At 34.8% G+C, this 22,760-nt stretch overlaps 1 protein-coding gene across 4 annotated transcripts in view; it reads right to left on the bottom strand.

Moving 5' to 3' along the window:
- The window catches only part of PHF14 (PHD finger protein 14), a 200,801-nt gene that overhangs the window by 5,717 nt on the left and 172,324 nt on the right, over positions 1–22,760 (bottom strand). For 2 of the 4 annotated variants that reach the window (XR_011503237.1, XM_070509163.1), the window contains one exon: positions 10,000–10,201. The exons of 1 other annotated variant lie outside the window; for it this stretch is intronic. Coding sequence is in view for 1 of the 3 variants with exons in the window: in XM_070509163.1 (XP_070365264.1) it covers positions 10,127–10,201 (75 nt within the window). In the remaining 2 variants the exon portion in view is untranslated. Of the gene's footprint in view, positions 1–9,999; positions 10,202–10,557; positions 10,626–22,760 lie in introns of those variants that run through there. One more of the 4 variants, XR_011503236.1, reaches the window with a different exon arrangement.

Here is a 22,760-nt window from a genome sequence, read left to right as displayed (position 1 = left end):
GTTGCCAGAGGTTAGGGGTGGGAAGGAGACATTAACAGTTGGCTAAAAGAAGCATAAGGGAATTTGGGGGATGATGGAACTGTTTTCTGTCTTAATTGTGGTGGTAGCTACACGACTGTATAATTTGTCAGAACACACAGAACTGCACATTTGAAGTGTGAATTTTACTAAATGTAAACCATAACTTTTAAAAATGAAGGGAAAATGAATGAGGTTTCTGGTTTGAATGACAATTGGAGAGTGGTGTTATTGAGGTTAATAGGAAAGCTTGGCTGGGCAGCAGACAAGCCCCAAAGGAAATAAGGGCAGACTCTGCCTTGGTCAACAGAGCTCGAGGCAGCAGAAACGCAGAGAGTTAGTATGGTCAAGGTAATGGGGGCTTTTTATTGTTGACTGGTATTCCATTGTATAAATATACCAGAATTTATTTATCGATTTGCCAGTTGAGGGACATTTGAGTTGTTTCTAGATTTGGGCTATTAGGAATGAAGTCTCTATACACATTCATGTGGCTACTGAAAGATCTGAGCAGAAAAGCAGGTATCTACGTTCCTAAAATGTAAATCTGATCATGTTATTCCCCTGATTAACATTCTTCACTGGTTCCTTATTGCCTGCAGCAGTGATTATGCACTGTGACGGCACATCAGGATCACCTGCAGCGATTTTCAAGCTGCTGGGTGCTCGGCCCACCCCCAGAGATCCTAATTGAATTGATCATTGGATGGGGTTCAACTGTCAGTTTTTTTAAAAGTTCCTTGTGTGATTTTGTGATTTTATTTAGGTTTACATCTTTTTTTTTTAAACAGCATTACTGAGATATAATGCACATGCCATACAATTTATCCATTTAAAGCATACCATTCAATGGTTTCTGGTACATTTCATTATGGATTTTTAAAATTCTGGTAACAAATATATATAACACAAAATTTTCCATGTTAAAGGGTATAATTCAGTGGCATTAATTCTATTCACGATATTATACAGCCATCACCACTATTTCCTTATTCTCATTTGATTCTGATACATGTCCAATTCTACAGAACTAAATCTAAGTGCCTTAGCAAACCCTCAAAGCCTTTCACGAGAAAAGCTTGTCCTATCTTCCCAGATGCAGCTCCTACCACTTCCTGCCCTGCATTCTCTTGGATCCCGACACGCTGATTTGTCTTTAACCTTTGAAAACTCTTTACCTTTTCACATTGCTATTTCATTTCTCTATTCCCACAAATACTTCTTCTAAAATCCCATGTGTTCAAAGCCAGCCTCAAGTATTATTTTTGTGGAGTGTTTTTCTACCTCTGGGCTTATTTAGTTGCTCCCCTCTCTGATCTATAGCACGTTTACCAACCTCTATTGGAGCACTTATCACGACCATTTTCTATGTCCGTTTTTTGTCTCCCGCATCAGATTCCCTCTCTCCCTCAAATGGTGAGCACTCAAATGGCAAAGTTGCAATGTGAACATCTAAATCCATGAGGCAGTTCTTGGAGAAGAACTGTCAAGAGGAGCCACTCAATCCACTTCAGATAGTGATGTGAGTGAGAAGTAAATTTTGTGGTTTTAAGGCACTGAGATTTCAGGGATTGTTTGTTTCCACAGCATAGCCTAGCCCGGCATGACTAATACACTCATGAAAAATTCATTCACCGTATTCATCAGTTGTTCTTCTCTGATATAACTAATTGAAGAATGTGGAACACCACAGGAAAGAGATGCTGGGTTTGAGGGGAGGTTAGAGAGAGCTTGAGTTTAGAGGAGTCCAGGAAAGATGCAGGTGTGAAGGAAAGGTCTTGAGCAGAAGCTGTTCCCCAGGGAAGAGAGACCTGGGCTGAGACAAGGGAAGAAGGAACTCGCAAATTGGGTGTGTCTAAATTCAGTGTCTAAGGGCACTGAAGACAAACAGCCCACTAAAACCTTTTGCATAAGACTGTTTCTGACTTCGGGAATGAGACATAATCAAATGTGAAATTTCAAATCCCAAATCGATACTTGCCAAAAAGATACAGTCTAAAAAAAACCAGCAAGAATCGTAACCCTGCACAGATGTTCCATTTGTTAATTTGATTTTTACTAACAAGATGCATTTTTGAAGGCATTGCTGAATGCACCAGTTTTATCCCTCATTAGTATAATCAGAAAGAGATCTTGGTTCAACAGTGCTCTGGAGATTGAAACATGTTCTCCTTTATGATTTGCAGCTCTGATTAGTTCTATTTTTCTGCCTAAGGTGCAAAAATGCAAATGTGAGTTTAGATTCTGTGTAATTTCTGCTTCTTACATCATCACCACTAAAAAAAAAGTTCAAAATAAATATCTTCTTTTAAATCTCACTAAAAATGTGGCCTGAAGTGCACGAGGCAGAATATACTGTTCTTCAATCTTCAATTACCACATCAAGCTATTGACTGTCTCACATTATTAAAAAACAAAGCAAAATGTGCATCTTTCATAGAAAAACATGTACAAATTAAACATACCCAATCAGAAATGAATCATTGAAAGGAGAAAAATATGTATTAAAAAACACTGCAGTCTTGGATCTGCTTTACAATAATTCAGAGAAAGAGTGAGAGAGAGGAAAAAAATATGGATCAAGTAGGCATAGCAAAAGCTTAATAATTGTTGAATCTCACTTAGTACATGGGGATTCACTGTACTCATCTCTTCACTCTTGTGTATATCTGAAATTGTTGATGATTAAAAGGTAGAGCGATCATAAACTTACAGATAAGACACTTTAAAAAATTTGCACAAATTTAAGGACATACCCTATAGAATTAGGTTCCTTAATCACAGAATTTCATTGTGTAATGTCGAAAAATGATAATGATATTTTGAAAATAATAGGTTTGATTCTTTCTCCAGAGCTCTTTCACATATGCTATTTCATCATGGAGGATAGAATGACAGATTCCTGCAGTGGTTATTACCTCTTTCTGATACTATTTAAAAAGCTGCCTTTCTCATTGCCCTGAAATCTGAATATCCCGAAAGAATTCATCTATCTTTAAAAGCAACAATAATCTTGTGTCACCTTTGGAATCAGACTCAATATTAAAAATGATAACGTTTGGAACCGACATGCATCAGGGAGATCCACATTTTCTGCTCTTCACATATCAACAAGGAAGGTTATCATATTCAGAATTACATGCGCAACATCTGATTCAATTATCTTTTGTTTTCTGGAAACCATATCTATTGATTGATTGTTGCCTGAAATATGGACTTGAAAATAGTGATTTTTTACTCCATTGACAGTATCAATAAAGGTAGGGTGTATCTTATATTCTAGAGTGAGATATTTAGCATGCTGTAGGTGTAAATGAAAGACATAAACCAAGAAACAAAAGTGAACCTTTCTAATGTTAATGCGCTGGTGGCTGTGTTGTTATGGGCCTAATGATATCAAGTGCGCACAAGAAGACATAGGTGCCATGCTGGGAAACCAATGATCTCGCTCTCATCTTGACTGCAGGCAACGAATATCTCATTAAAGCTATAAATTTCTTGAGTCTGTTCCCAAATTTAAAACCCTTAAGGAAAATGGCTTTCATGGTTCAACAGTTTTAAAAGGTTGTACTCACTTGGCTTTGTAACAAGGAAATTAATAGTTTTTGTAAAACAAATCAGAATTATGCCATAGTTGCTTGTGTTCTCATGCTGTTGCCGTTAGCACTTAACTTCCTCTCTGGATAGCAAAACCATGGACTCCACATTGAATTCACCACGGGGAGATGTTTATTACCTGCTATGACTGCTCAGGATAGTCTGGGATGGGATTGAAATTTGCTCATTCGTGGCTATGTAAAAATTGTTTTCTTGAGGTAATGTGAAGTGGAGTAGGTTTCTAATCAACCTCCGCTATTCAGAGTGAATCTTATTTAGCCACTATCAGGAGGACTAAGTTGCTCCCGTCCCATGCGTGCTAGCACCCAACCAATAGAAATGTGTGCAGGCCTCAGGAACCCAAGGCATTGGGAAATGTCAAAGCAATTAACTGGACTTGTTTTTTCTTTCTCAATGGATTTTGGAATAAATCTTATGTAGCCATGTGAGAGAAGCATTTGTAGGAAACATTCTCCTTTTTTTGTTCTGTACGCATTCAACTTAAAGAAAAACCGTTTCTTGCATCTGAGAAAATGACAAATTATAATGGATGTAAGAGAGTGCAGACGTATCAAATACCTGCAACTGCTGATGCTCAGAGGAAAGTCATTAATGATTGTTTTACAGAAAAATATACATACACAAAATGAGCAATAAGAATATAATTATCGCTTTCCAAAAAATATTAGAGAAGCAAAAGATTCACCCAGACTCACCTCATTTCATCTGGATGATCAGAAAGTTACAAATGAAAAGCTGTTAGACCCTTGGAAGAGCATGCCCTCGTTGGTGTGTGTGGACATGAAACTCAAAGAAGTTCATAGACACTTGAAACAAAGCAGTTGACACACTCAAAGGTGGAGCAACTGGCAAACACCTTGCTTCCCCCTCACTCAAGCTCTCTAATACTGAGGGAAATTGATAGAATTTATCCAGAAGATAGTTATGATTTAAAATTTTAAAGTTGTGTTTAAATGTATTTTCAACTGCAAAGGCCCTTCAAAAAAAAATCATTAAAACAGAACACGGCACCATTAAAGAGCTGCCACTACATTAAATGTTTCAAATAAGGCATCACCTTGTTTTTTGAATGCTACATTTTTTGCATGTTGTTTAATTTCTTTTTAGACCTTCATTAGCATCTTTTGCAGATAGTGATTACTTCTAAACTTTTACTCTCTTATTACAAATAACATTGCACAATACATCCAATTTCCCTGAAAGAAAATCAAGGATTTTTTTTCACTAATTTTGTGAACCACGCTACACAGCTTAGTGTGACAAATATTTTCTGAAAAGAATACTATTATGAAGTATGACTTTCACTTAAAAAGAAAAAAAATTGCCTCCAGTGTTTTGGCTATTACGAATATTATGAATGAATAAAGTTGTGGAAAATATTTGTATATTTATGTATAAATCTTTGTATGGGCATATATTTTCCTTTCTCTTGTGTAAAAATCTATCGTGGAATTATTGGGTCATATATTAAAGGTATGTTTAACCTCACATGAAACTCCCGAACTCTTTCCCAAAGTGGTGTACCATTTTACACTTGCACCAAAAATCAGGTGGACAAGATGGCAATTCCTTTAGCTGTCAGTCAGCCTCTTTCCTCGGCCACACCCTCGCTTTTTCAATAGGCTCATGAATAAAATGGCCATCCTGCAGGAATGCAAGCTATGTATGAACTCAGTAACATGAGTGTTTACTCCTGAAGGCTGGTTTGGTTACTACTGCTGAATGCCCAACTTGCAGCAACCTATCCTCAACCTCGTAGGTAATATCTCCGTTGGTTTCTATTGCTGCATAAAAATTACCACAAAATTAGTAGTTTATAAAAACATATATTATTTCAGACTTTTTATGGGTCAGGAGTCTGGACATGGTTTAGCTGAGACCTTTGTATGAGTTTTACTTGCTTTATAACATTACCAACATTTCGTCATCAGACTTTAAATTATAGTCTAGGACTGTCCAGTAGAAATACAATGGGAACCACATATGTGATTTCAAATTTCCTAGGAACTACATTAAAAAAGTGAAAATAGTTGAGGTTCATTTTAATAATATATTTTATTTAACTGAATCTATCCAAATATTATCTCAGCATGTAATCAAAATAAAATTAATGAGATATTTTACATTCTTTTTTAATACTAAGTCACCAAAATCCGGTATTTTATTCTTACAGCACATTAGTTGTATTTCAAGTGCTTAACAGCCACACGTGGCTAGTGGGTGCTGTATTGGACAACACAGTCACAGACATTTTAGTGGGTATACAGTGGTAACTCACTGTGGTTTTAATTTGCATTTTCCTGATGACTAAATGATGTTGTGCATGTTTTCATGTACTTATTGGCCATTTGTGTATCTTCTTTTGTATAATGTCTGTTCAAATGTCCAGAAACAGGTGAATGAATACAGAAATTGTGGTGTATTCATACAATTAAAAAGTACTCAGCAATAAAAAGGAATAAACTGCTGATTCATGCAATAACCTGGATGAATCTCAAAATATTACACTGAGTGAAGAAAGCCAGACACAGAAGAATACATATGAAATGATTCCACTTGTACGAAACTTTAGAACAGGCAAACTAATCAAGGAAGCAAGCGGATCAGCGGCTGTAGTAGGGATGTGTGAATGACGGCAAAACTGCACAAGAGAACTTTTGGAGTGATGGAAATGTTTGATATCTTGATTGAAGTGGTGATTACGTAGGTATATACATTTGCCAAAATTTATTGAACCACACATTTAAAATGGGTGCATCTTATTGTATGTAAATTACACTCCAATAAAATTGTTTTAAAGAGTAAAAGCAATATATGTTAGTAGTATCGCTATGTGATTTGTAGGCCCAGCGCAAAGTAAACCTGTGGGGGCCCCTTATTCAAAAATTATTACGAATTTCAAGACAGTGACAGCAGAGGGAGTTTGCTATTGAATCCCCAGTGACAGACATGTGCATGGCATATGGCAGGCCCCACTAAAGTTCTGTGGAATGAATTTAAGAACTTGGGCATCTTGGTGCCCAGCAATTTCATTTGAGAACAGTATGACACCTCTTCCTACTTCTGCTGTTTGTTCCACTGATCTGAGGAAACAGTAGAATTCTGAATACAATTTAAAAAAAATACTATTCATAAGTAGTAACAAAGACTGATTAAAAGTTGTTTTATTTTTAAATTGAGTATGTGAAGAAATATATATAGCTCAATAACTGAAATGAAGAGAATACAGTCTGGTTGAGTGGGCGGACATTATACAGGCATCATCAAGTTTAAAGGAACTTTGTCCGTTAGGTATTCTATATTGTCAGTCCCAGGCTGAGTTATAGTGGCTGCTTTTCACCTAGTATGGGTCAGGAAATGAGCTGAGAAATGGGGATATAGAAATAAAACAGGTACATCGAATTGTGCAGTGGTTTGTCTTCTTCAGAAATCAGTTTTTAAACCATACTCTAATTATTAACATTTCTAAGGACCGTAGGTATAAATAATCCATATTGCCATAGACGTTTCATTAGGACTTTGCTCTAGTGCTCCTTAATTTAACTAGAATTGCTGTAAGAGGCAACTGGACTTATTTAAACAATGTGTTATGAACTGACTGTGCCCCCCACCCCCAATATTTATATGTTGAAGGTCTAACCTCCCTGTGTGGCTGTGTTTGGAGTAAGAAAGTAATTAAGGTTAAATGAGATCATAGGTTGGGGTCCTGATCCAATAGGATTAGTGTCCTCCTAAGAAGAGACCAGAGAGCTTGCCTGCTCTTTCCATGTGCGCACCCCGAGGAAAGACCATGTGAGGATGCAGTGAGGCTGCCAACTACAAGCCACCAAGAGAGTCCTCACCAGAGACCAAAACCTGCTGCACCTTGATCTGGGACTTCCTGCCTCCAGAACTGTGAAAACGTCAATTTCTGTTGTTTAAGCCACCCAGCCTGGGTATTTTATAACAGCCTGAGCTAATACAATATGTAATATTCTATATTACATAAAAATATATAATATGCATAATTTGATTCAAATAAAGTGACTGGCTTAATCATGGTCACATAAAGTGGGCAACGGTTTAGCATTATAAGAAGATTTATATGTATGTACTTACGGCACGAATGTATGGACTCTAAAAATTTGAGAAATTCACATGGCAAATTTTCCCTAAGGAAATTTACAGTGATTCTACTTTATTCCTCACTGTCCTAAACCAAGGGGTATGCATTTTTGAAAAAATTTTTAAAATGAAAACTGGGGGGGCTGGCCCCACGGCCGAGTGGTTAAGTTCACGCACTCTGCTTCAGGGGCCCAGTTCAGATCCTGGGCGCGGACACGGCACAGCTCGTCAGGCCATGCTGAGGTGGCATCCCACATGTCACTACTGGAAGGACACACAACTAAAAATATGCAACTTTGTACCAGGGAGCTTTGGGGAGAAAAATTAAATATTTAAAAAGAAAAAGGAAAACTGGGGTTTTAAATGGTTAAAGGTATCACTTAAATATAAATATTTAAAATGGCTGTTGGATGGCTGTCACTGTGCCTCTCATACTCAAAACTTATTTTAGAAATAAAAGTATTATGAGAGGACAGCACACTAATACACTAATAATTTAATAAACATTCTACTGAAAAACAAGGCCAAAAAGTTACTGAAAAATCGTACAGAAGCAATAAGATGCTTTCATACTTGTTCCATCATAACTCAATGTAAAAAAGATGAAGCAGGATTTTCATATTTTGGAACAGGTGGAATGGTAGTTATAACTGTTTCGGTTATTTCACTTAAGCCAAAGTCTTCAGAATGAATTAAGTTTGGCTAAGAAGTTGGGGAAGGGAAATAATAAAGGAGAGATAGCAGGTAATAAATGAGATATTAACAGGAAAGACTACATTTCTGGGGAAGATAGTGGACTGAAAGAGCTATGGTATTAATAGGTATTTTTAAATGATTAAATGTGATATTCTGGGGTGAGACTGCTTGGGTTTGAAGGCTTGTTCTTCCCATCATAAGCTACATAACCTTGGTTAACTTATTTCCTCTAAGCCTCAGGTTGATCACTGGTAAAATGGGAGAAGTAATAGTAACTATCACATATGTTAATAGGGATGATCAGCGGCATAATGTACCGTACCTACAACATAATGAATATAATAAATGTTATTGTATGAATGATGTATTATTGCTTCTTTTCAAAAGTGACACTACTAACAACAATAATAGACTGATGTCTATTTCAAAATAGAAAGAAATGGGAAAAAAAATCAAATTAATTTTTGTATTTGCTTATTGCAGAGGCCCTCTTCAGACTCCAACTTGCCTTTTCAGGCTTTTCTTGGCTCAGTCTTTGCTCCCAAATCCCTCCAGGGAGGCCAATCCGTGGGATACAGCTGTTTTCCTGATATCCACAGATAAGTTATTTAAGGCTACACATCAATGAATTTTCTATCTTGCCTACTTGCAGTTTTTCCCATTTCAGCCCACTGCTGGCATGGCCCATTGTCACACCTTTATTGAGCTTGTCAGATGCATATGATAAAACTACGGCTTCAGGGCAAGTATACAGATTCCACTCTCACAGGGAAGAAGTTCTATACTGCTTTGTCTTACAAGGCTTCCAAAGTTCTGCTTCTCATTTTAAGACATTCTGTCTTAAAAAATCCAACAAAGACATCTGCCAAAAACATTTGGCTCTGCAAATAGCAAGTAGATTCGTTGCTCCCGCTGTAGTTGGCAAATGACAGCTTGGGAATTAGAACCAGGGAAAGTAAAATGGCTGGTTACTGAGAACTCTGATACAGATAGGGATCAAAGAAATTTTCAAAAGCTCCTAAGCCAAAGAAACACAGATGGGGAACTGTTCTTGAAACGTCCAGGAAACGTAAAGGGCCAGCACATAGTAGGTCCTTAGTGAATATTTTATGAATTAAAAGTTGTGGTACTACTTCTGCCACAGAGACTGTTAAATTATCATTTCTTTCTAGCCTTTACTTGAAATCCTAGAGTATTCTGTGATACATAAGTTGATGAAATCAGAAAATGGTATTTCATCTTGTGGCACTGGTTGGTTTTAAGTGTTTTCACATGCAAGCATTCTCTGTTCAATTTTGAATGACTGGAGTTTTCCTCATATTAATAACCGAAATTCTGTTAAGGTCACAGAAGAAAACAATGGAGACTAGTAAGGGGAAAAGACTTTCCGAGATTGCTTTTAAGTCAGCCGGATGTGTTAACACCTAGGTTACAGATTAGAAAAAATTTCGTTTCTATTTTCAAATTTCAGTTAAAATTTTTAAAAATGATTTTAAAGGTCTAACTTTTATGTAAGAGTTTAAATTGCTCTAAAAACATACAAATTCCAAATGCAAGCACCTATTTCATTTTCAATGACTTTATTGAGAAGATTTTGCAAATTAGATTTTACAATTTAACATTTTACAATTAGAAATTTTATCTGCTACTACATAAGTTGCAAACTTTTCAAAACATTACAGAAAATCCTTTATTTCTTTGGATTTTTCTGTTCCATGCTGAGCTCCTGAGATATATTTTTTCTTTCAGCTTCATTTTCATCTTCCTGTGAAATAAATTTTAGAAAACATTAAAATTATAAACTTTATTTCTCTTAAAAATTAACTATTGTGCTTCCAGTAATCCTAGGGAAAAGGCTATAAAATTATGTAACATTTAAATATATGCAGTGGGTGCTGTTTTATACTACATCTTGACTAAAATTTTCTATGACATGTTTTTAAAAGCAACTTATTTTATCAATGACCTAAAAATTACTTTTGAAAACAGCTGCCACTAAAAAGTGTCCTTTTTAGGGGATGGATCAGATTTTTTACCTTACTCTTTGATAAAAAACAATAAATTTAACTTCTGACACACTTTATGTGCTCCAGCACGGCATTCTTGACTCATCTAGCATACCTTCTTGACAGGTCTGCCAATTTTCCAATTACTTGCACCACCATATGTTATCTGAAGATCAGTCAGCTCTAAAATGGGAAACATGGGCATGTCAGGCTATAGAATGCCTACAATCTTCTACAGTTTCGATTCTAAGTGGTGGCCTCATAATTCACAGTAGGTTCCTGTGGAACACGGCAAAGAAATGGAGTGACATCATAACGTCTGCTTCCATCGAAATGAAGTGCATCTTGTGTTCAATATTAAATGGTGACCTCCAAAGTATAAATAATGAGCGTCTGGAAAATAGTTCATCTTACAATTTGTAACCCATCTCATCAAACATGTTCCTTCAACAATACCTAAGTACAAAGCAGTCTTGCTTTCCTAACATTTCTGATTTATCAAGTAAGATCTTTCATTTTTACTAACTGAAGTAAAAAGCATTGTCTAACTCTTTACTGAGTCAATTAAAGCATGAGTAGCAATTTCTTAAGTATCTCTAGACAACAGTAATAATATAAGTTATTAACAAACACATCATCCTTCATCTCTGTATCTAATAAAACCAAATTCAATTCAATCAATAATTGTTTAGCTCTGCTTAGTAAATTAACTTTATTAAGGAAATGCAAACCAAAAAATAAATATATTTGTTTTCCATGAGGAACTACACTCTCGTCTGTAAACATTATGGTGGAGAAAGCTTCCTCAGTATGTCTCTCTCTAAATTCCACAGTATCTGTGATTTAGACTTTGTCAACACCAGGGAAGCAGAGAAATTATCAACATTATCAACTGACCTGAATCATTACAGATATGTGGGATACCAGTGACGGGGTTTTGAATATCATCTTGGTAATATAATGTTAACACATTTTTCTAAGCATAATAGCCATTGTATGTTGTTTTTTTTTCCAATTTATCTCTACTGAATAGAGATCATGTTCGATTGACTCTTGAAAATCTATTAATGAACGGGTAGTTTCTACTTTTAGACAAGAATTTTCTAGAGATCACATTTTAATTACATCCTAATGAAAATCAAATCTTACTCTACACTTTCCACTGTATTCTTCAGGTGAGATACTGACAGAACGTGTTAAATCAGCAGGTAAAGGTGGTAAGAAATTTTTGTTAGGCAGCACTGAATTCGTCCAAATGCTCCTCAAGGCAGGGCTTTATCTTATCTTATCATCCTACCATCTAACAGGGCACATTTAGTAAAATGGTTGGAGTCCAATAAACGTTTTCTGAACTATGTGAAACAGTGAAGTAAAAACTGAATAAAAGGGAAGTCTGCCTAAATTAATATGTAATGTGGAAAAGCACAAAACTTTCCTTATCCAGCAGTCACACTTCTGGCAATCTTAACTTACTAGAACAGTAATGAAAACAGAAATAAGCAAAAATGTTTGAAGCAACATCAGCCCAAGCAGCCATTATCAAGCTCATATCCTTTAATTTGTAGGAGAAGAGTGGAGCCTTTATCATGTGGACAGTCTACTAAGTTCCCACACCAATAAGACTTACTGGTTTAATAAGCTTGGTTATCTAGTTTTCCCTAGCAACTTTCAAGGCTGCTCTGAGTTAAAATAGAAATGTAAAGGCTTAATAATGACCCTGAGGACTAGGAAGTATCTATACAGGTTACTTTCATATTTAACTAATATTCTTAATATAATCCCAGTCTTTTTGTTGCATTTTTTCTTAGTAATAAAGGATAGTTTATAAATGCATGTCTCTTCTAACATTGCTTCCTGTTCAGGACAGGAGCAAAACTGCTTCACACTTTTCTTTACCCTTTAAAATATCTTGCCTTTAAACCATTTGTAACAAGATAAGAAGTAACAAGATCCGATCTCTCTCTTCCTTTGTACAAAGATAGCTGTGATCTGGATGTGGAAAAGGATTATGGAGGGGTGGAAAGGGCATTTAACCCTAACTGCTAGAGCATAACACATCGTAACTGCTATAGTATAACATCATCAAAGAAATCAAGGTAACAATAATAGATTTTATCATTTTAAATAAAAAAATTAGATACAGTAAAGCTCCAGAAAGGGTTTTAGAGGGCTTTTTTTTTTTTTTTTTTGGAAGCACTAATTCGTGTTTCTAACATTGCAGGTCAATTTTTACAAGAACTTTCAGTTCAAGACTAACAATATCATTAAAACAGCTCAGGCAGCAAATCAAACATCATTGACAAATGACTGCATAATGAATGAAACTGCAAAGAAAGGAAGCTTTTTACTAAAGGATTTCTTCACTACTGGATATTAAAGGCAGGCAAAAATTTCTTCTGGTAGATGACAGCCTTTTGTCACTCTTCGCTGAGATAAGACATCTGTTTGTTTCCCAGTGAAAGAAGACCCTTGCTACACGGATCATTTTCTTAGTGACAGCCCTGACAAGTTTGACATTTGTTTCATGAAGTGTTCTGAAGCAGCCAGCAAGAAAATGTACCCTTTGGGGTCACTGGAAAGTAGACAGGTTTACCTCTTAATGTTTAAGCTTGTTAATTCATACTCTAGAAAACATGGTGATTATAACCACACTGAAGATCTGCTAGTTACATGTGGAATTTCAAGATATGCACCCATATAGCAATAACACTCATAATGCCAAGTAACTAAATATGGTTCCTTCCTTTCCTGCTCCTTTTACTCTGACAGCATTGTTGTAGTGAGGAGAATGATAATTTCTAGGCAGACATGGACCATGTAATTATGGTCTGATGCTCCAGATGGCAACACGAGACTAAAAGAGTTATTCTAACAGAGAAATTTTTATCTAAACTAAATCCTTCTTACCACTGAATAACATTTCAAAATTTTGTTTAAATACTATTCAGCTTGCACCATCACTTTGGAATAGAGGCGCCCTCCATTTTTCCTGATTTACAAATTTGACTTAGTTCTCATAATAGTTCCAAGATGATAGGAATTAATAAAACCTATCCAACTTGCTTTTCCTTTCCCAACTCCAAACAAAGGCCCATGTAGTAGCTGAATTTCTACCGTTCAGGTAATATCTGGACTCGGATTACGGTCTATGAATACAGATGACTGTATTTACCCTACAGACTGCCAAGTTTTAAATGATTTCTTTTAAAGGTAGGATTATACAAAGGGACAACTTTCCCTATTGTTTCTTTATGTCTTTAAAGGTGACTTTATAAGTCCTTTATAGTGGAGAAACCTGTCAAATACCACCTTAACCAAGTGATCAAGGTTAACATCACCAGTAATACACATTAACATTAACACTCTGGCATCATGCACCAAAAAGGGCACATAAAGGGCCAATCTGGTGGTGTAGTGGTTAAGTTCATGTACTCTGCTTCGGCAGCCCAGGGTTTGCAGGTTCAGGTCCTAGGCGCTGATCTACACACTGCACTCATCAAGCCATGCTGTGGCAGCATTCCACATACAAAACAGAGGAAGATTGGCACAGATGTTAGCTCAGGGCCACTATTCCTCAAGCAAAAAGAGGAAGATTGGCTACAGATGTTAGCTCAGGGCCAATCTTCCTCACCAAAAAAAAAAAAAAAAAAGGAAAGAATGAAAGAAAAAATAAAGAAAAGGTACATCAACTCTGGTTTGTGGTATCCTTCCCAATAACGTATAATCTCAATTTTGAATGAGAAAACATCAGATAACACTTTATAAAATAATTGAACAGTAGTCTTCAAAAGTGTCAAGGTTGTGAAAGACAAGATAAGGCCTGGACTACCACAGACTGGAAGAGACTAAAGAGACATGAAGACTAAATGCAGTGCTGAATCCTGGACTATAAAAGGGACATTAGTGGGAAAACTGGCCAAATTTGAACATAGCCTATGCAGTAGTTAGCAGTACTGTTTTGATGTTAATTTCCTGATTCCAATAATTTACTTTGGTTATAGAAGATGGTAACACTAAAGGAAGCAGTAAGAAGGGCAAATGGGAATTATCTCTACTAGTTTTTTCACCTTTTCTGTAACTCTAAAATTATTTCAAAATAAAAAGACTACAAAAATTTAAAAATGGCTACTTAATGAAAGTTTCCTAAATTCAAAGAAAGTATGATGTATACACAAAGATTTTATGTGGAAAAAAAATTCAAGGCACGGGTAGCCTCTAAAGCTAAATAATATGCAGCTAAAATAAACTGTTTTCCATTGTTCTACTTAAAATTCCTTAAGCACCTCAAATGTTCATAATGGTGACGTTATTCATTTTTATTTTCTTGTCTGCACATTCATGAATTTTCTTACTTTTCTATCTGAACATGGATTACTTCACAATCAGAAAAACATAAGCTGTCTTTTAATAAGTCCCTGTGTAATCTGGCCATTTGAACTACATCCTGAAACAAGTAAGCATAATGGGGGTTCTATGTTTACAAAGAGAATGAGGTCAGTTGTTTTTACTTTACTGAATTTGCTGTTCACAGCAGACGACGTCACATGGTGCTACAACAGTAAAATGAAGTGGAAGGTGCAGCTAAGAACTAACTAAATATTTCTATTTTCTTACGATATTTTCTTTAGATTTTAAAAGTTTCTTTGACTAATCAGAGAAGGAAGAGTTATTATAATTGGATTCAAATTAACAGTCAAAATTATCTGTATGTTTTAATAATGGTTCTTTTAAAAATGTTAGTATATGTATATAGTTTCTGGTGAAAAGTATGTAGACACAAACTGTTCTGTTAACTATAGAACAAGTGTAGAAAAGCAATATATAATATATTGTTCCAATCTGTGGTCAAAAACTACTTTCTTTTATTCATTTAAAACATATATCAGATATAACTCTCAACAGCATTTAAGATTGTGCTTTTAATACAGAAAGTATGCTAGTGCTGCACAATGGGGAAAAATTTATCTTAATAACTGGAAAAATACTGATGATAATGCAAATGTTTTAGGCAAAATGAGCACGCTGCATGCTTCAGACTAAAATTAATTAGAGATTTTAGCGTTTTACAATTCCACCATAATTCTTTAAATGGTGCATTTACTTCATAGTAATAAACACTTGGATCATTAAGTAAAGTGCAAAATGTGTGTGATGTGCTCCATTTAACCACCTTTGGCCCTTTTTCTGTACATCTGCATTCAGTTTTCCAATGCATTGAGTAGGCAATTGAAAGCCACAATTAAATTTCCTGACTTTGCATATTTGAGATTCTTATTTCATTTAATACAAAAGACAATTAATCTACCATTTTACAACTGAATTCCAACTTTAGTGGGCCATGATAGATACTGAAATGAACTTACAAGAAATGCTTAATTAAATTTACTGTAAAAAGCATAAGAGGTTTTTTCTTATGACAGAAATTGCATATTTAATTAGAAAGTTTAAGGCTATGTTATAAAATTAAAGTAACCTAGGAGGTTCTTAGTAAACCTAGCTTAAACACATATGTCATTAAAAAGAACGGGGCTCTTTTGTAAATTTCTACCTTTTTTCTCTACTTAGTGATTCAAACAAAAGATAGTTAATCAAAGAAATCTCCCTTTATTTAATATTACAAAATCATATCCTTTAATAGCAAGTAAGATAGATAAAAGGGAGATAATAAATTTCTAATTTCATGTATGGGGATGTATGAATAATTCTATTTCATTTGTTGAGTAATCACTTATCCTTCCAATTCATGACGTGGATTCACTTTCTGGTGGAGTAGTTTTGCTTTTCTAATTCTTCATTTCCTCCAGTCACTTTTTACTTCTTTGCGGTGTCTTTTGGCAGCATGGAAATGGGGCAGTGAAAACTAAGACTTTGGATTTGCCATGTGTGATTTGGGATCAAGAGGAATCTTTCTGACCGGAAGAAAGGCCCTAAGGATTGGCAGAGCCATCTAAGGAGGGCCTATTTATAGGAAAGGAAATGAAGACCAATGAGTAGAAGGTAAAAGTCTGGCAAAACAGACAGGATAAAAGAAAGGAAATGAAATGAATGATGGATGGTAAGTGTGAGTTAGGGTAGACTCTTAATGAGCATAAACTCAATGAGGACAGCACAAGTCCAAGATATATTAATTAAAAGTTTATGGTACACTAAGATATAATAGTTAAAGAGGTTCTTTAGAAAATATTTCTTTTTTTTTTAACTGGATTGGCTTTTTTCTTTTAAAAAAAATTTTTTTTGGTATTGCAGTAACATTGGATCATAACATTACATAACTTTTAGGTGTACATCATAATATATTTTGATTTCTGTGTAGATTACATCATGTTCACCATCCAAAGACTAATTACAACCCATCACCACACACATGTGCCTAATTACCCCTTTCACCCTCCTCCCTTTCCCTCTCGTAACCATCAATCCAATCTGTGTCTCTGTGTTTGTTGTTTTTATCTTCTATTTATGAGTGAGATCACACAGTATTTGACTTAGAAAATATTTCTACTATTATAAATTATCTACTATTCACTAAATGTTACATTTCTAAATTCCAAATGTGCTAATATTTAAAGACAATACATATAAACTTTTACTTTCCCCATAGCTACTCAAGGAGAAGAGACATTTCTAAATTTATGTTTTTGTATTTTTTCCCCTAAACATACACATACAGGTTTAAATTCCCAGTTTAAAAAATTCTACCAAATTAAAATGAGGCAAAAATAATGTCTAAAAATGTTTGAGATATGCAAGATCACCACTCAAACTACAGTTCCAGAGCTAAGAGATTTCCAGGTGGATAAAAATAAAATCAGTGGTTGGTTCACTAAAATTTTCAGAGACATATATGCATTGTTTACTATGTCTAAAAATTATTCAGCAGTAACTGAGTTCATTATACAAGCTGGAAAATACTTATATGTAGCATATTTTATTTATTCATTCATATAAGCAATAACCATGATACAGGAATTGGACATTGTGGAAGAAGTGCCTTCTTTAACAGGACGTGACAACATTTTCTTTGTCCTTCACAATACAAAAAAGGAGTTTAATGCAACACAGATCAAAACTTAGGCATTACATATACTAAAAGAAAAAAAATTTTGCTTAGTCAGGCCCTAAGGTTAATTTTTACCAAAACTAACTACCATATTGCCATTAGAAAAATCATAATCTTTGGCCATTTTAATTCAGACCACAATAAAAAATAAGAGAAAATACTTAAATTTTACATTTTCTTTTCAGAATTTTGACATTCTAAACAAAGGACAGTTATAGCTCATATGTATCAAAATCACTGTCAAAGAAACAAACAGAATTTACATAAATGGTAATATCACAATCTTAGTGTACTTTAGAGAATAGGTAGGAGACTTTCAAAAAGTGAAAGGTAACAAAACTCCCTTAATGAAAATGATATTATTTACATAATTTGATTTCACTGGATGGAATTCATCAGATTCAAAGTGAAAAATACAGTTTGCATTAAGATACAAAATAGACTGATTTAAGGTATTTCAATAATTAAAACTCTTTTAATATTATTTTTTCTGAGGCCAGATAAACTGTAAATATTTTACACTGACAATTTTGAGACTAAGAAACAACTTCATATCTAAGTAATGTCTAGATAATAGATTTTCAGTTAGGAAATTCATAAAACCTCAATTTGTTTTCAATATATAATATCCTTGTTAAGAAGGAAGCTATCAAGGTATTCATCTTAAAAGCTACATCAAATCCAAAGATGGGACTTCAGGCCAATCTGGAAGCAACTATGATATGTAGGAGACACCTCTCATTCTCTTACTGTTCTCCTTAATGAGTCATTAAGTCACAGAATATTAAAGTTGAAAGGTTCCTAACAGATCCTACCTAACCCCATACTTTACAAATGCAAATACTGACCACTTGATAGACAAAAATGTGAAACCAATTTCTTCCTGAGACTGTCTAGTGACTTAAAAATAAAACAAACAACTCCCCAAACTATCTTCAAACCCAAATGATTTAAAACTACTTTGTTCAAAGAAAAACAATAATGTCCCAGTGGATAAACCTGGCAAACACCACTTTGACTTGAGTGATGAAGGTTAACGTCACTAGTAATACATACTGACATCCTGCCCCCCCCCGCCCCTGCTTACGCCACCCTGAGAGGAGACATCACCTCTGTTCTGTGGTGGTAGCCTTCCCAGTAACGCACACCTCAATCTAATCATGAGATAGCATCAGACAAACCCAAACTGAGGCATATTCTACAAAATAAGTGAATAGTACTCTTCAAAAGTGTAAAGATCATGCAAGGCAAGGAAAGAGTAAGTAACTGTAACAAATTGGAAGAGACATGATGACAAAATGAAATAGGATATCTTGGACCAGAAAAACGACATTAGTGGCAAAACGGGTAACCCAATAGATTCTATAGTTTACTTAATGGTATTATACTAAGGTTTATATAATTGTTCTATGTGTACATAAGATGTTAACATAAGGAGAACCTGGGTACTCTACACTTTTCTGGACAGTTTTAGCAACTCTTTTAAAATCTAAAATTATCTCAACACAAAAAGTAGAAACAGACAAGCAAACAAACAATCTTTGTTAGATGATTTAGAAATAAGGATACTTTGGTTTTAAATACTATAAAGTTTCTCACCAAAATAGTACGCAGAGGCAATCACAGTTCTGGATAACAAGGTTTCGGCACTTTGTGATGCGGACAGCGCATTACAGACCTCACACTATAAATCAGTGTTAATAGCTTGCTGGTAAAATCCCACAGTCATTCAGTAATACTGAGTCATGTTTCACACAAAATTCACTGCCATGTTTTTGGATTCATGCAGTTTAAGAACCATTAGAACAAGTTGTTCTATGTAACTGTAATATGGTAAAAAATAATACGACTGCTTTCATTATTTCATATTATAGTTTTTTGGGTAGCAGATGTTCTTATTAATACTGACATATTATTTCACTACCTTTAATCAGGGGTTTCAAAATGATGTCTGACTATTATCTAGAGGAAAAGAGGTACTTTTGCTTAACAAAAGAAATTTCTCCATAGAAGCATCTAAGACTGACTTAACTGTACACAAATGTCAAAATAAAGTGAAATGTTACTAAATCAAAATCTAAAAGAACCATTTTGATATTTTTTGTAACTCACTGATAGACTTAATTGTATTGATCAAACACTATTCTCATTTTAGAAGATTCTAGAATATATTTTGTCCTTTGACTCAAATTAAACATTTTATTAACTCTTTTAAGCAAATTCTATTCCTAGAATCCTCCTGTTCTTCCTTGTCCAAACACTTATTGAACAATGATTGTGTGCCAGACACTGGGCAAGGTATTAGAAATAACAAAGGTAAATAAAATGTCTTGCTGCCTAAAGGAGCCCAAGTTCCCATGTGGTAGACAGGTGTTCATATAATTACAATGCAGTGGAGAAAGCAGATAATCCAGTACATCAGGCATACAAATGTGAAGAGAAGAAAACAGAACCATGACAAGACATCCGGAGAGTTGTTTTTTTAATGATTAATGTTCTACAGAGTTGGGCTATGGCATCAAAATAGTCTACTCTTGCTCAAGCCCAAAGATTAGTATTGTGAATTTTTCAAACAAATATTTCTCAATGTAACTTACACTGCTCTTTCATTAAGATAAATTCAGCATCAAGGACTACATCTTTCAGAAATAAACTTATGTTTAAAAACTGAATTTTAAAAACTCTACTCCCAAGTGAACAGAGTAAATTGCCTCAAATATGTCTATTTCAAGCTGAACGCTATTTTCCCCAGAATGAACCCATTAATCTTAACAGTTTTATTGGAAATTAATAGCTCATTACATGTCCAAGTAACACATCTCCTACGGCACATTAATTTTTCATGGATGAAAAAAAGTTGATTTTGCTTCAAAAAATTAAAAATACTGTTATAGAAAATTCCACACAAAAATTTTCTCTAATAGTGGTATTTCATAGTCAGTGTCAAAAATAACAGCCATCTTTCCACATCTTGATCTTAGAGATTATTGCTTAGCCACTATTTTGCTTTTTTAGGAAAAAGATTAAATGTTTTAAACCGTTTGCTTTAAACCGTTACCATAATGAAAACCAGGCATTATGTTTTGAAATTATTCACAAAAGTAGCCCACTTGGCAAGCACCAAATCACTGATAAAGCTTGCCTGAAGATGCATTCATTTAACCAACATTTTCTATGACCAATTAGTTATTCAGTAAGTATAAAGTATTTCTCAATATTCCATAATCCAGGACATAGGACAATAGAAAAAATATTTCATAAAATGACATTAAAAAAATATCCCATTTGAAAAAAGATATCCAGAGAGTATATAAGCATCTATGCACCCCTCCCTATCAACTGTGTGTCAGGTATTGTGCTAGGTGCTAAAACAACTGATTACTTAAGCAGCTATATAACTGCAATTATGCTATGTTCAATGAAAGAGAAACACAATGCCATGAAATTTTTACTAGAAGGACCTAAAAGTTTCAGGGAAGCTCCCCAAAATGACAAATATATTGAGACCTGAAGGATAAGAAGGAGCAGGTCAGGTAAAGAGTGAAGCGATGAGCCTTCCAGGTAGAGGGAGCAGCGAGAAGGTTGTCAGTTGAAGCCCAGTGAGAGAGGAAAGGAGGGGAAAGGACATGGAAAGGTAGGCAATACTGGCACTACGCAATGCCCAAGGATGGTTACTGTGGATGTACTTTGTATTTGCCCTGTTTCTTCTATGCAATTGTGTAGTGGAGGAAACGGGCTTTGTGATTAGTGACTGGCAAACCTAGATTCAAATCCTAACTTTCATACACACACTATGCAAAGCTATGCAACTTTGAAAAAATTCACTTACCCTTTCTGGACTTCATCTTCCCCCCTCTATAAAATGGTAAAAACTATTATTGATGGGTAAAGGTATCACATGAAATAAAATGTGAGAAGACTATAACACATCCTGGCTCACAAAAAGCACTCAATAAGCTTTATTCCCGCCTCCTTCCAAGCTTAACTTTATGACAGGTTTTAATCACGGATGGCCTATTGATATGCAGATAGGTAGTGAGGATCCTCTTCAAAAACAGTGCTTAGCTGGATAACCATCATTATGATAGTAAATAGAACCCGATTCCATCTGTCTCTTTAATTTCTTGATCTTGGAATTTCAATTGTTGATATTACCAGATTGAAAGATACAACAGTAAATAAAAAAATAAGTTAACCAGGTGAATGATTACTCTTAAAGATATTCATTCATAATGATTAATAATTAGGGAAAGGCAACAATTAAACACTTCTTCAAAATTACAACATGGGCCTTTGATTAGCATCTTTGATTGAAGTTCCTCCCAGAGCTCCCCAGAGTCTGCATGATGTTGTAATTGTATATGAATGTAAATTAACGCTTTCTCCCTGAATAAAGGAACAACCTTGGTGTGAGGATCCAACTGAAATGAAAATAATCTTGGGATCTAGGTAGGTTCAATATGTAAAAACAATAAATAATGATTTTTTTGTAGAAATTGGACAAATATAGTTCTTGCAGAGTTGACTTAAGAGGCTTTTAGGCATATCGTCGCTTCAAAGAAAATAGGCCATAACCTTATAGATAAATTCTTCAATGTTTAGAAATATCGAATCTTGGAATTGGAAAGAAGTTAAAAGTAATTTAATTCATTTCCCTGAAGTAATATTTAAATTTTGTTTTTCTTTTACATATGTATATACACAGATATATACAGTCATGAGTCACTTAATGACAGGGACATATTCTGAGAAATGCATCATCATGCAATTTCGTCAATGTGCAAACATCACAGAGTATACTTAAACAAGCACAAGAGAAAATGATGTAACCAAGAGATGCTGTAAACAAGAGAAGTATGAGGCTGCTACCAGCATAACACAGCATACTGCTTTACAATAAACATTTTTTTAAAGTAGAAAGAGTGCACTTTAAAATAACAAAAAAAAGTATAGTATAGTAAATACCTAAACCAGTAACAGTCGTTTATTCTCACTATCAAGTATTATGTAGTGTACATAATTGCATGTGCTATACTTTTATACTACTGACAGCGCAGTAGGTTTATTTATACCAGCATCACCACAAACACATGGGTAATGCATTGTGCCACGATGTTACGACAGCTACGATGTCACTAGGCAACAGGAATTTTTCAGCTCCATTATAATCTTATGGGACCACTGTTGTATATGTGGTCCACTGTCAACCAAAATGTCATTATGTAGTGCATGACTGTATACATACTAAATTGGACAAT

This window comes from Equus asinus, chromosome 1 (assembly GCF_041296235.1).
Source record: "Equus asinus isolate D_3611 breed Donkey chromosome 1, EquAss-T2T_v2, whole genome shotgun sequence".
Taxonomy (NCBI): domain Eukaryota; kingdom Metazoa; phylum Chordata; class Mammalia; order Perissodactyla; family Equidae; genus Equus; species Equus asinus.
Note: the sequence above shows the minus strand (reverse complement) of the source record. Positions and strands in the feature narration are given on the sequence as shown.